The sequence below is a fragment of the Pseudophryne corroboree genome, chromosome 6, assembly GCF_028390025.1.
Source record: "Pseudophryne corroboree isolate aPseCor3 chromosome 6, aPseCor3.hap2, whole genome shotgun sequence".
NCBI classification, from domain to species: domain Eukaryota; kingdom Metazoa; phylum Chordata; class Amphibia; order Anura; family Myobatrachidae; genus Pseudophryne; species Pseudophryne corroboree.
Window position 1 is genome coordinate 563,198,930 of NC_086449.1, and position 13,895 is coordinate 563,212,824.

Sequence of the window (13,895 nt, forward strand, 5' to 3'; positions counted from 1 at the left end):
CATTAGGGGGTGGGGGGGCAGGGAACAGTGGTCAGTTATAAAAGTTAGTATAGTATTTTTGAAACTCAGAGGGATCATATAATAGATTACCACCAGAGATTTTAATAGCCATAATGCTATTTTGGGATTTTGTTGCTCTGAGATTAAAAGCTATTTTATTGGCTGTATTGCCTTTTTCAAAGAAATTTTGCTTTAGCCTTTTCAAGTTTTGGAGTAGAATTATAGTCTACAGTGTGACAAAAGATAATCCATACTGCGGCATTTTAAATTTAGAATGGTCAGTTACTGCCTTAATTTTATTATATCTGAGCATACTGGCAAAAAAAAATTTTGTGAAAAAGATATGATCACGTTTCATGCAATCACCGTGAAGTGTTGGTGGCTTATCATATTAGCAGATTTGTGTTACTAAGGGTTCTGCATTTTATTTACATAGCAAATAAAGGAAGGGGATCATTATGATTTACCTACACTCTAAATCCAGATGATCAAAATACCGACAATGATTGACTGATGGTCAAAATACCGACTAGGTCAAAATACCGAAACTGTCAAAATACAGACATCTAAAGTGTTGACACGGTCAAAATACCAACATTTAAAATGTCAACAGGTCAAAAAGTCGAGAAGCTTTTTTTTTTTTAAATTGGTGTGTATGTCGACATAGGACGACACGGACACCATATAAGTGTACCACATCCCTTTGCATGGTGCCTCGTGTTATATTCCCCCTCCATGTCCACTGGGATGGTAAAGTAATTTCAATTCAACTCATGTCGATTTTGTGACCGGTCAGCATTTTAAATGTCGATATTTTGACCATGTCGGTATTTTGACCATCGGTCAATAGTTGTCGGTATTTTCACCATGGGGGATTTTGATTGTAGGTAAATTGCATTCCAAAGGAAGGTCTGCCTTGTCTATGTGACAAGGGCCTTGGGCTGCAGGAAGTCTCTCTGCCACGGTCTGTGCCATCAGTGGGGGTGGAGTGGAGGAGTGTCAGCAAATAAGCATTGCGACTGGATGGACGTCACTGCTCTAGAGTTGCCACGACCACATTCCAGCATTATAGATAGAAAGTGGAGCAGTAGCAGGAACAGATCGCAGTAGACAGGAACAGAGCGTAAGGGATGGAGGGTGTTAGAGATACTGGGGATCAATAAGACAGAGTGACGCAAGTGAAAGAGGGGGTATTTGGGATGAAGATAGGGGCAAAGGAAATGGATAAGGGACACATGAAAGTCACCAGGAAGAGATACACACACAGTGAAAACATCAGAGCGATATAGGAGCACGGAACAGCTAAAAAGACGACATCGGGATAGGTTATCACCTTTTCATTTCAGACAGGGGAATGATCAAACACGCAGTAGGTTTACAACCAAATTCATTCTCAGATTTCAGGCCATTTTTCTTACCACTCTAATACAGAGCCCCTTTGCATTTATGGCATGTCGGGAATCTGAGGTATACAAATCTAGACCCCCTCATGCCCTTAACAACCAATCAGACTCCTCCCCCCATATGTAAGCATATCTTTCAGCCCCTTATTCCTACTGAGGCAGAAAAGGGGTGGTTGGCTACAAGTCTTGCACAGTAATGCTGGGTACACAATGGGCAATATATCGGCCACTCTACTGAATGCCAGATAAATTGCTGGCCCTTCGGCCAGTGTGTACCAACGCGTCGGCCCTGCAGCACACACGATGACCAATATATCTACAGATATATTGATGCATCGTTGTGTGTGTACATACACATGCTGCAGCAACAAGCGGTGATTAACGGCTGAACTGGGCGGGTGCATGTAAATGCCCGCCCAGTTTGTGCCGTCGGTTACGATGAATTGGTCACTGTGTATGCACAACACACTGCCCAATCCATCTATAGATATATCTACAGATCCAATAATCTGCAGATATATCTACCAGTGTGTACCCAGCTTTAGAGTATACATGCAAATGATGAGGATAATGATACCAGGGGCTTTATATACTGTATCTGTTAATGATTGGCTAATTGTGTACTTCATTTCTATTTGGAGAACTGCATTAAATAAGATTCCCACCAGATTTATAAAGTGATAAATTACATTTTCTATTAAAACACTATAAAGACACACTTGTGTATTTTACATGTTCTTTCAATTTTAATGTGTATGAATAGTGTAATGCGATGACAGCATTTGTAACTCTGTAAATCCCATTTCTGGGGTCTACATATTTTTAGCTTGGATGTATCTGGGGATAAGTGTAACTCCAAATAAAATGTAGCCTAATTCCAAATGATGTGTACATAAGGAGGCCAGAAATGTTCCACATCTAAGTAAGACTCATTATTGACCTGGATTCAACAGTAAATCATCCAGTTATAGCACAAAATCCACTTGTTAAAACATTTTTCATGCTCATTCAGATATAATGTTTTTATGTCCCAACTTGTGAATAGATTATACCTTTACAACACAGGCACAGAGTAGTCACGTTTTCTTCTTTTCTTCCAGTTCCATTTTGTTATCATCCGCATCTTTGTGATTTTCCATGGGGTCCTTTACACACACACACACACACACACACACACACACACACACACACACACACACACTAATTACCACAATTGTTGCTCACTGCATAAGTAATGAATTTATTTTGGATCAATGTTTTGTACAATTTAAAACATTATTAATAAATTATCTTTTGGCCATTCAGTAGAATACAGATTTCTTTTAGCCATTTAAAGCGCTTGAGGTGCATGCAAGACATCGCTCTGCAAAGTGATGCACAGACCTGAAGCGGAGGGAAAAGAAAGAACATTATATACAAAATGATAACAGTACGCCTCACTTGAGAGGAACACACAACAGTTTCAATGTATCATTACTATCTATATCACAATAATATTTTCGTCTGTGACCCATAAATGTGGAACACATTAAGGTCAAAATAAAGCAATAAAACTCAGCATTTACTGACCAGCAGGAAAAGAAAATACAATACCTGACAGGACAGGTGGAGGCAGTGTCTTTTTTTATGGATTGCAATAGGCCGCTATGTTGTCTGGCAAATACTATATGGTCATAAGCAAGAAATGTGCTATTCCTATCTCACGGCTCATTCCAGCCCAGCAGTGCAGGGCGTGCTCTTCCACTTTTAGATGACTTATAGAAATAAGTCATATTATTCATTGCAGGTAAATAATGAGAACACCTTGCATTATTAAGAGGCAAAATGGAACTTAAATACTTATTTGCAAAATACATGTTTCAGCAAAACCATAATTGTGGCACACTTGTAATTCAATATTTGCGACTTTATGCTACATTAATTTTGGTTTTGAACTTCTAATAAATACATCAATGGTAGGTATATTTCTCATGTTAAGAGCCAAGTCAACAGTGAAAAGTGAGACCTAAAACTTAGTGTATAGTATTTTGAGAATTTGGATGTACTGTACGTTGACATTTTAATTTGTTTTATATAGCCGGTTACTAGATCATTGTGTGCTTTGTTCTGCTGTCTGGGTAGTCTCTAATGCTGCTCAAGGAGATCAGAATCTTCCAGCAGTGCTAAGTGTGACTGAATTCTATTACGTCATTGACCAGCCAACAAATTCTTCTGCTACTCATTGGACAGATGTGTAGGGACATTTTACCAGATGAGGGGATACTGGCCAGAAGCTCAGTGAAGCTTTGACCATTTACCTAACACTAAGTGCCATCATCATAGTCCTAGGGGTTTAAAAGTTAAGCTATCCCAGTGAAATGCATGTACACTATGCTGGGAGATACATGGAGCACCACCAGAAGATAAAGCTATATTCTTATAAACAGAACCTGAAAAACTAATTGGTCTTTAACGATCCAATTTTTGCATAAAATCTTCGTTTAAATACAATGGGCAATTCCAAAAGGAACTGATATAACACGTCCTGCTGAATGATCTTCTAAAACATTAAGAAAATAACCCTGCCCAAAAGCACAGGCTGGTCTGCGTTGTCAATACTATGTGGGTCTGAAGAAATTATCCGTAATGGAATCTAATGTGTGTGTAAATTGTAAATAAAATGGGTATCAGTAGATATTAGAAGATTATACAGTGTAAAGAGTTTTTTTTACTCTAAAGCACTTACACCAATTAAGCCGATGAACATGTATTCTGGATTTAACACTTAAGCCAAGGCATACAGGTCAGATAATTCAGTTTACTCAGGTGATTTGATAATCTACTAAATTGGACAAGAAGGATTTAAACAATGAAAATGAGTTGCTTAATATTTGGCTCTCAAAATATGTACATATATACATTTCTATATGTATATATACACACATACAAATATAACAAATCTGTATATATAGATATAATGCAAATATAAAGATATATCTATATATAGACATACAGTAGACTTAATCAGACCAAGAGACATTGTTTAAATAACTATAAATAATTTATAGACAATTTACATACAGAATAAAGGCGCCGTTGAAATTCAGATGCGCATAGTAGTAGTCTGTATGTCTTCAGATTAGTTTTAATTCATCTTAGAGAGCGGTCTCTTTCATTTTGAAGAATTGTAAATACTTTTGTTTGTACTGCTCGCAGTACATTTGGTACATCCCCCCCTTCCCCATCTCAGCTTTCCATTAATGTACAAAATGTCCCTCTATTCACACTGCAACAAACGTCTTCATTGGACATAACGATGGGTGCTTATTCCAATTTCAGGTAAGCTGGAACTGAGTAGTTGAACATTAAGTAATCAAGTTTGTATAATTCGTACAGTTGCGTTTGGTGCTCTAAACTGATGTTTTGGAAAAACTCTGCAGTCATTTCATCAGTAGTTCTGGTAGACTTGGCAAACGTGGGGAATTTTAGGTAGTCTCTCACTCCTGCCAGCTGCAAGACATAATTTGAATCCTCTTCTAATGTTTCATATTTTCCTATGAAATCAAAATGGATTTGACATGGGTGGCAGAGTGAAAACACAGTTTGCCAGTGCTCATTAAATGGCTCTTCTTTTTGGGTGTGTGGATCAATAAGATAAGCTACAAACTCCTCAAACTTGACATCATTGCCATTATGCAGTGCTGCTTGGGTGGCATTCTTCCGTTGCCGCCTTACTATTTTGGTGCCATAGCGTTTGTGAAAAGAGGTGTTGTATTTCTGGGTGAATTTATTTCTGTAGGCTGAAACCAACCTCTCAAAAGGTTCACGGACAAAGAGGAACTTCATGAAGTTTTTCAATCGATGGTTGATCTCTGGAATACTGTACTGGTTGAGGGTCTTCAGATTGGATGGAACATGGGCTACATTGGCTGGTATTTCCATGGGATCACTGTATTTACCTCTTCCTGTAAGAACCATCATTACCCTCTTCCAGTTTGTACAGGCTACTTTTGGCACATAGCAGTAAATCATCTCATGGTACTCATCCACCACCAAGTGCTTCAGGTCATTGGGAGTCAGCATGCGACGCTTCCTGTTCAACACATTATTGGCCCGACACATGTCTGTAACCTGATCTCGTCTCATCTGGTATATAAGAGCATTACCGGAAAGGTCCACCTATATAAGAAGAACAAATATAGACTTAGGTATACCTTAAGCTAAGCATCTCATTCAATTTACAATAATTACATTTAACTCTATGAAGGCCACCATACTTAAGTGTTTAAAACTTATTGAGCACTGGCAACAAGCTCCTTCACCCTAACAAAACTGTACAAGTGTCAGACACACACCTGCCATGGAAGTGTATCTTAATGATGCCATGAACTGCAATCTTTCAAATTAGGCAGAATATTGATAAAAATATTGTGATTTACTATACCGGAGTTTGGTGTAGTTTAAATTATTTCACTCTACTCTCAGGATGACACTGACAATACGTAGGTGTGCAGATTACAGTAAAGGCTGAGCTTGAAGTTAACTGAATGTCAAAAACTTGGTATGTGAAATATAATGTAGTCATACTCGTTATAGGATTACAGATGTGTCCACATACATCTAGCCTACTGGCACGTTTAAACAGTCCTTCTATTCATGAAATGCTGTGGCTTGATTCGGTAGTGCCGAGCGTCTTTTCATGCAACTTTTTGGATGCACAAGCAGCTTATTTTATTTTTTTTCAAAATATGCGTCTTATTTGTATAGCTATGTGAATAAGAGGCATAAGCAGACTCTGCTGATTAAAATTCTATGCAGCATGCCTATATGCTGCGTATGACCGCGGCTGTATCTGCATACAAAGTGGTATATTACTGTGTTTTCTAGGTAAAAATAAGAATTTACTTACCGATAATTCTATTTCTCGTAGTCCGTAGTGGATGCTGGGGACTCCGTAAGGACCAAGGGGAATAGCGGCTCCGCAGGAGACTGGGCACAAAAGTAAAGCTTTAGAACTACCTGGTGTGCACTGGCTCCTCCCCCTATGACCCTCCTCCAAGCCTCAGTTAGGATACTGTGCCCGGACGAGCGTACACAATAAGGAAGGATTTTGAATCCCGGGTAAGACTCATACCAGCCACACCAATCACACCGTACAACTCGTGATCTAAACCCAGTTAACAGCATGATAACAGAGGAGCCTCTAGAAAAGATGGCTCACTACAGCAATAACCCGATTTTTTGGTAACAATAACTATGTACCAGTATTGCAGACAATCCGCACTTGGGATGGGCGCCCAGCATCCACTACGGACTACGAGAAATAGAATTATCGGTAAGTAAATTCTTATTTTCTCTAACGTCCTAAGTGGATGCTGGGGACTCCGTAAGGACCATGGGGATTATACCAAAGCTCCCAAACGGGCGGGAGAGTGCGGATGACTCTGCAGCACCAAATGAGAGAACTCCAGGTCCTCCTCAGCCAGGGTATCAATTTTGTAGAATTTTACAAACGTATTTGCTCCTGACCAAGTAGCTGCTCGGCAAAGTTGTAAAGCCGAGACCCCTCGGGCAGCCGCCCAAGATGAGCCCATCTTCCTTGTGGAGTGGGCATTTACAGATTTTTGGCTGTGGCAGGCCTGCCACAGAATGTGCAAGCTGAATTGTACTACAAATCCAACGAGCAATAGTCTGCTTAGAAGCAGGGGCACCCAGCTTGTTGGGTGCATACAGGATAAACAGCGAGTCAGATTTTCTGACTCCAGCCGTCCTGGAAACATATATTTTCAGGGCCCTGACAACGTCTAGTAACTTGGAGTCCTCCAAGTCCCTAGTAGCCGCAGGCACCACAATAGGTTGGTTCAGGTGAAACGCTGAAACCACCTTAGGGAGAAACTGAGGACGAGTCCTCAATTCCGCCCTGTCCGAATGGAAAATCAGATAAGGGCTTTTACAGGATAAAGCCGCCAATTCTGACACGCGCCTGGCCCAGGCCAGGGCCAACAGCATGACCACTTTCCATGTGAGATATTTTAACTCCACAGATTTAAGTGGTTCAAACCAATGTGACTTTTTTGGAACCCAAAAACTACATTGAGATCCCAAGGTGCCTCTGGAGGCACAAAAGGAGGCTGTATATGCAGTACCCCTTTTACAACGTCTGAACTTCAGGGACTGAAGCTAGTTCTTTTTGGAAGAAAATTGACAGGACCGAAATTTGAAACTTAATGGACCCCAATTTCAGGCCCATAGACACTCCTGTTTGCAGGAAATGTAGGAATCGAGCCAGTTGAATTTCCTCCGTCGGGCCTTACTGGCCTCGCACCACGCAACATATTTTCGCCAAATGCGGTGATAATGTTTTGCGGTTACATCCTTCCTGGCTTTGATCAGGATAGGGATGACTTCATCCGGAATGCCTTTTTTCCTTCAGGATCCGGCGTTCAACCGCCATGCCGTCAAACGCAGTCGCGGTAAGTCTTGGAACAGACAGGGTCCTTGCTGGAGCAGGTCCCTTCTTAGAGGTAGAGGCCACGGATCCTCCGTGAGCATCTCTTGAAGTTCCGGTTACCAAGTCCTTCTTGGCCAATCCGGAGCCACGAATATAGTGCTTACTCCTCTCCATCTTATCAATCTCAGTACCTTGGGTATGAGAGGCAGATTAGGGAACACATACACTGACTGGTACACCCACGGTGTTACCAGAGCGTCTACAGCTATTGCCTGAGGGTCCCTTGACCTGGCGCAATACCTGTCGAGTTTTTCCCAACGGTTTATAATCATGTGGAAGACTTCTGGGTGAAGTCCCCACTCTCCCGGGTGGAGGTCGTGTCTGCTGAGGAAGTCTGCTTCCCAGTTGTCCACTCCCGGAATTGCTGACAGTGCTATCACATGATTTTCCGCCCAGCGAAGAATCCTTGCAGCTTCTGCCATTGCCCTCCTGCTTCTTGTGCCACCCTGTCTGTTTACGTGGGTGACTGCCGTGATGTTGTCTGACTGGATCAACACCAGCTGACCTTGAAGCAGAGGTCTTGCTAAGCTTAGAGCATTGTAAATGGCCCTTAGCTTCAGGATATTTATGTGAAGTGATGTCTCCAGGCTTGACCATAAGCCCTGGAAATTCCTTCCCTGTGTGACTGCTCCCCAGCCTCGCAGGCTGGCATCCGTGGTCACCAGGACCCAGTCCTGAATGCCGAAACTGCGGCCCTCTAGAAGATGAGCACTCTGCAACCACCACAGGAGGGACACCCTTGTTCTTGGTGACAGGGTTATCCGCTGATGCATCTGAAGATGCGACCCGGACCATTTGTCCAGCAGGTCCCACTGGAAAGTTCTTGCGTGGAATCTGCCGAATGGGATTGCTTCGTAGGAAGCCACCATTTTACCCAGAACCCTTGTGCATTGATGCACTGAGACTTGGCTCGGTTTTAGGAGGTTCCTGACTAGCTCGGATAACTCCCTGGCTTTCTCCTCCGGGAGAAACACCTTTTTCTGGACTGTGTCCAGGATCATCCCTAGGAACAAAAGACGAGTCGTCGGAACCAGCTGCGATTTTGGAATATTGAGAATCCAATCGTGCTGCCGCAACACTACCTGAGATAGTGCTACACCGACCTCCAACTGTTCCCTGGATCTTACCTTTATCAGGGAATCGTCCAAGTAAGGGATAACTAAAATTCCCTTCCTTCGAAGGAATATCATCATTTCGGCCATTACCTTGGTAAAGACCCGGGGTGCCGTGGACCATCCATACGGCAGCGTCTGAACTGATAGTGACAGTTCTGTACCATAAACCTGAGGTACCCTTGGTGAGAAGGGTAAATTTGGACATGAAGGTAAGCATCCTTGATGTCCCGAGACATCATGTAGTCCCCTTCTTCCAGGTTCGCAATCACTGCTCTGAGTGACTCAATCTTGAATTTGAACCTCTGTATGTAAGTGTTCAAAGATTTTAGATTTAGAATCGGTCTCACCGAGCCGTCCGGCTTCGGTACCACAACAGTGTGGAATAATACCCCGTTCCCTGTTGCAGGAGGGGTACCTTGATTATCACCTGCTGGGAATACAGCTTGTGAATGGCTTCCAAAACTGTCTCCCTGTCAGAAGGAGACATCGGTAAAGCCGACTTTAGGAAACGGCGAGGGGGAGACGTCTCGAATTCCAATTTGTACCCCTGAGATATCACCTGAAGGATCCAGGGGTCTACTTGCGAGTGAGCCCACTGCGCGCTGAAATTCATTGAGACGGGCCCCCCACCGTGCCTGATTCTGCTTGTAAAGCCCCAGCGTCATACTGAGGGCTTGGCAGAGGCGGGAGAGGGTTTCTGTTCCTGGGAACTGGCTGATTTCTGCAGCCTTTTTCCTCTCCCTCTGTCACGGGGCAGAAATGAGGAACCTTTTGCCCGCTTGTCCACGAAAAGACTGCGCCTGATAATACGGCGTCTTCTCATGTTGAGAGGCGACCTGGGGTACAAACGTGGATTTCCCAGCTGTTGCCGTGGCCACCAGGTCTGAAAGACCGACCCCAAATAACTCCTCCCCTTAATAAGGCAATACTTCCAAATGCCGTTTGAAATCCGCATCACCTGACCACTGTCGTGTCCATAACCCTCTACTGGTAGAAATGGACAACGCACTTAGACTTGATGCCAGTCGGCAAATATTCCGCTGTGCATCACGCATATATAGAAATGCATCTTTTAAATGCTCTATAGGCAAAAATACACTGTCCCTATCTAGGGTATCAATATTTTCAGTCAGGGAATCCGACCACGCCAACCCAGCACTGCACATCCAGGCTGAGGCGATTGCTGGTCGCAGTATAACACCAGTATGTGTGTAAATACATTTTAGGATACCCTCCTGCTTTTTATCAGCAGGATCCTTAAGGGCGGCCATCTCAGGAGAGGGTAGAGCCCTTACAAGCATGTGAGCGCTTTATCCACCCTAGGGGGTGTTTCCCAACGCACCCTAACCTCTGGCGGGAAAGGATATAATGCCAATAACATTTTAGAAATTATCAGTTATCGGGGGAAACCCACGCATCATCACACACCTCATTTAATTTCTCGATTCAGGAAAACTACAGGTAGTTTTTCCTCACCGAACATAATACCCCTCCACTAGCCCTTTGGGGAGACAGAGGGAGAGTTTGCCAGCACACACCAGAGCGCTATATATATACAGGGATAACCTTATATAAGTGTTTTTCCCCTTATAGCTGCTGTATCTTTAATACTGCGCATAATTAGTGCCCCCCCTCTCTTTTTTTAACCCTTTCTGTAGTGTAGTGACTGCAGGGGAGAGCCAGGGAGCTTCCCTCCAACGGAGCTGTGAGGGAAAATGGCGCCAGTGTGCTGAGGAGATAGGCTCCGCCCCCTTATCGGCGGCCTTATCTCCCGTTTTTCTATGTATTCTGGCAGGGGTTAAATGCATCCATATAGCCCAGGAGCTATATGTGATGCATTTTTTGCCATCCAAGGTGTTTTTATTGCGTCTCAGGGCGCCCCCCCCCCAGCGCCCTGCACCCTCAGTGACCGGAGTGTGAAGTGTGCTGAGAGCAATGGCGCACAGCTGCAGTGCTGTGCGCTACCTTGTTGAAGACAGGACGTCTTCTGCCGCCGATTTTCCGGACCTCTTCTGTCTTCTGGCTCTTTAAGGGGGACGGCGGCGCGGCTCTGGGACCCATCCATGGCTGGGCCTGTGATCGTCCCTCTGGAGCTAATGTCCAGTAGCCTAAGAAGCCCAATCCACTCTGCACGCAGGTGAGTTCGCTTCTTCTCCCCTTAGTCCCTCGATGCAGTGAGCCTGTTGCCAGCAGGTCTCACTGAAAATAAAAAACCTAAAAACTAAACTTTTCACTAAGCAGCTCAGGAGAGCCACCTAGTGTGCACCCTTCTCGTTCGGGCACAAAAATCTAACTGAGGCTTGGAGGAGGGTCATAGGGGGAGGAGCCAGTGCACACCAGGTAGTTCTAAAGCTTTACTTTTGTGCCCAGTCTCCTGCGGAGCCGCTATTCCCCTTGGTCCTTACGGAGTCCCCAGCATCCACTTAGGACGTTAGAGAAAACTGTAGCGTAGCATTTCGTATGCAGCTACAGCCTACTTATCAAGGTGAATGAGCCTGTTACACTGAAACCCTAGTTTCAGTATGCTTCATGAAAAGAGCCCAATCATCATCAGTGCCCTGATGTAGGCGCCTTCCATTCATCATGCTCCAAGAATATACATTTTCCGGAGCTAGACTGCAGGAACTAAGGGCATCTTCACGTGGCGTCTGCTAAACCCCATTCCTTCATAATGGAATGAGATCTGGAGTGCGAAGTGGGATCCATTCCTCCATTTCTTATGGCCCTTGCTGTGCACATTTATGAGCTAAGTGCACACTAAGGGGTATATTCAATTAGGGTCGAAAGCTGCCGTCTGTCAAAAAGATGGCAGTTTTTGACTTTTTAAGGTCGAATCGTGATTCGACCTATTCAATCACCAGCATTTTTATTCGACAAGTCGGGGAATTAGACTTGTCGAATAGTAAGTGAATCGGCGGTATAGCTGCCGATTCACGTACTTTTGAGGGAAACGGATCAAAATTCAACAGGATTTGGCCCCGTTTCCAACCATCTCAGTCCGACATAAAAAAAGTCGGACTGAGATGAGGGACCTTAGAGAAGGAGAGGGGGGAGAGCCGCGGGAGACGGGGACAGCAGTGCCAGAGGAGACGGGAGAGCAGTGGGCACAGGGGGACAGCAGCGCCGGAGTAGACGGGAGAGCCGCGGGCACAGGGGGACAGCAGCAGAGGAGGAGACTGGGGGAGCTGCGGGCACAGGGGGACAGCAGCGCTGGAGGAGACGGTGGGGGCAGACGGGGGAGAGCAGAATGCATCCGACTTCAATTGAATATACCCCTAACACTGCCAGGCAGTGTAAACTTTTGCGGAAATGTGAATTTTAGGTATCAGAAACAATACTGAATCTCTCAAGTACATTGGTATCTGCACCAGCAACTCATGGCAAGCGGGACACTTGATTAATGTGAGGCCATTCTGTGTTTTATTGAGGTATTGCGTCTGTAGGGGCACTCTCCTTATTAGAGGTCTCATTTGGTTACCTTGCTGGATTGTATATAAATACTATATAAATATAAAATACAAGTTACATAAATAATATCTGTATAAATGGTGATTTCCATACTAATCAATTAAATGGAATAATGCACCTCCTACTGTATAATATTGTGGTTATTAGGATTTTAGGGACTTGTATAAAAGCACTCTGCCTTGTGTTTTTATATATGGTCGCAGATCTTCTTGGTGACTTAACATCCAAATAATTTACAGTATTAAGTGCATTATTCCACGTAAGGCACGTTATTATTTTATTGTTGCTGCATAATAGCTTTTCAGGAGTGGTGGGAAACTCTAATGATAGTCACAGTACAATAACTATAGGATAAACTTAATACATCATAGAGCTGAAAACAGATTTCCTTTGTAATAACCATAATTGAGAACTGCATGTAACCACAGACTTCGTAATTCCAATCATTCTTCATTTTACAGACTGTAAAGCAAGCTATTAATCTATATAAAGCAAAACTATATTTCCTATGAATAACATTCATTCAACTACTGGGTGAACAACTTCTTTACAAAGAATGTTTGTTACATATTTCATTTACAATCTCTCCATATATTTCCATTCCTGAAAGGTAAATGAAATAGAGAGTATACACAAATATAATTCCCTATTCTTATGGTTAAAAAAAGTACACTTAAGAATTGTAAGAAGCAAAACACTATTTTCGGGCACTTGTACTGTTAGTTACGAAATATTATATAGACATAAAGACAACACAAAATGCACTCAAAAAGCCCTACTGCAAGCATTTTATACCTTCCAAGCAGTGACCAGCGGACTGCTCTGTCCCTTGTCTAAAGGAACCCCTGACATACTCACACAATACCGGAGATACTGCATAATATATAAAGCATTATTTATTCACCTAATAAATGAAGACCTTGTATTCTTTTTAACCCCACTTTTTATTTCAATAGTGACATTTAGCACTGATGTACCACTCACCTCCCACCAATGCTAGTTACAGCATATGGGCTGATTACACTATTACACTCTTCCTAGGTAATCCCATTGGGGAGCATGTATTAACTGAGCCCTGCGCTGATACATCAGGGTACATTATATCAGGCTCTCCAACAGCACATGCCTATCCTTTCATTACCCCATGGTCTGAGACTCGGCACTTGCCATAAGGACCAAATCCTATTAGTCAAACCAAACTAGGTATGCCCAAACTCATCTGAACTTGGAAGCCAGGCAGTGGTGGCCTGGTTAGTACTTGGATGGACGACTGCCCGGGAATACCAGGTGCTGTACACAAATTATAGCTTTCTGTAGCTTGCAGGGGACTCTGCTTCCCTATATATTCAATTATGCATTTGGGTTATACTTGCAAACTGCCTGAAATATCGTCTTGTATATATTTTGTTTGTATCTAAA

At 43.2% G+C, this 13,895-nt stretch overlaps 1 protein-coding gene across 4 annotated transcripts in view; it reads right to left on the bottom strand.

The window, feature by feature from the left end:
- Positions 1 to 13,895, bottom strand: part of CHST11 (carbohydrate sulfotransferase 11) — a 358,621-nt gene that overhangs the window by 21,730 nt on the left and 322,996 nt on the right. For 2 of the 4 annotated variants that reach the window (XM_063927772.1, XM_063927771.1), the window contains exon 3: positions 2,628 to 5,561. The exons of the other annotated variants lie outside the window; for them this stretch is intronic. In XM_063927772.1, the coding sequence (XP_063783842.1) occupies positions 4,707 to 5,561 (855 nt within the window). In that variant the 3' untranslated portion in view covers positions 2,628 to 4,706. Of the gene's footprint in view, positions 1 to 2,627; positions 5,562 to 13,895 lie in introns of those variants that run through there. 4 annotated transcript variants of the gene reach the window in all.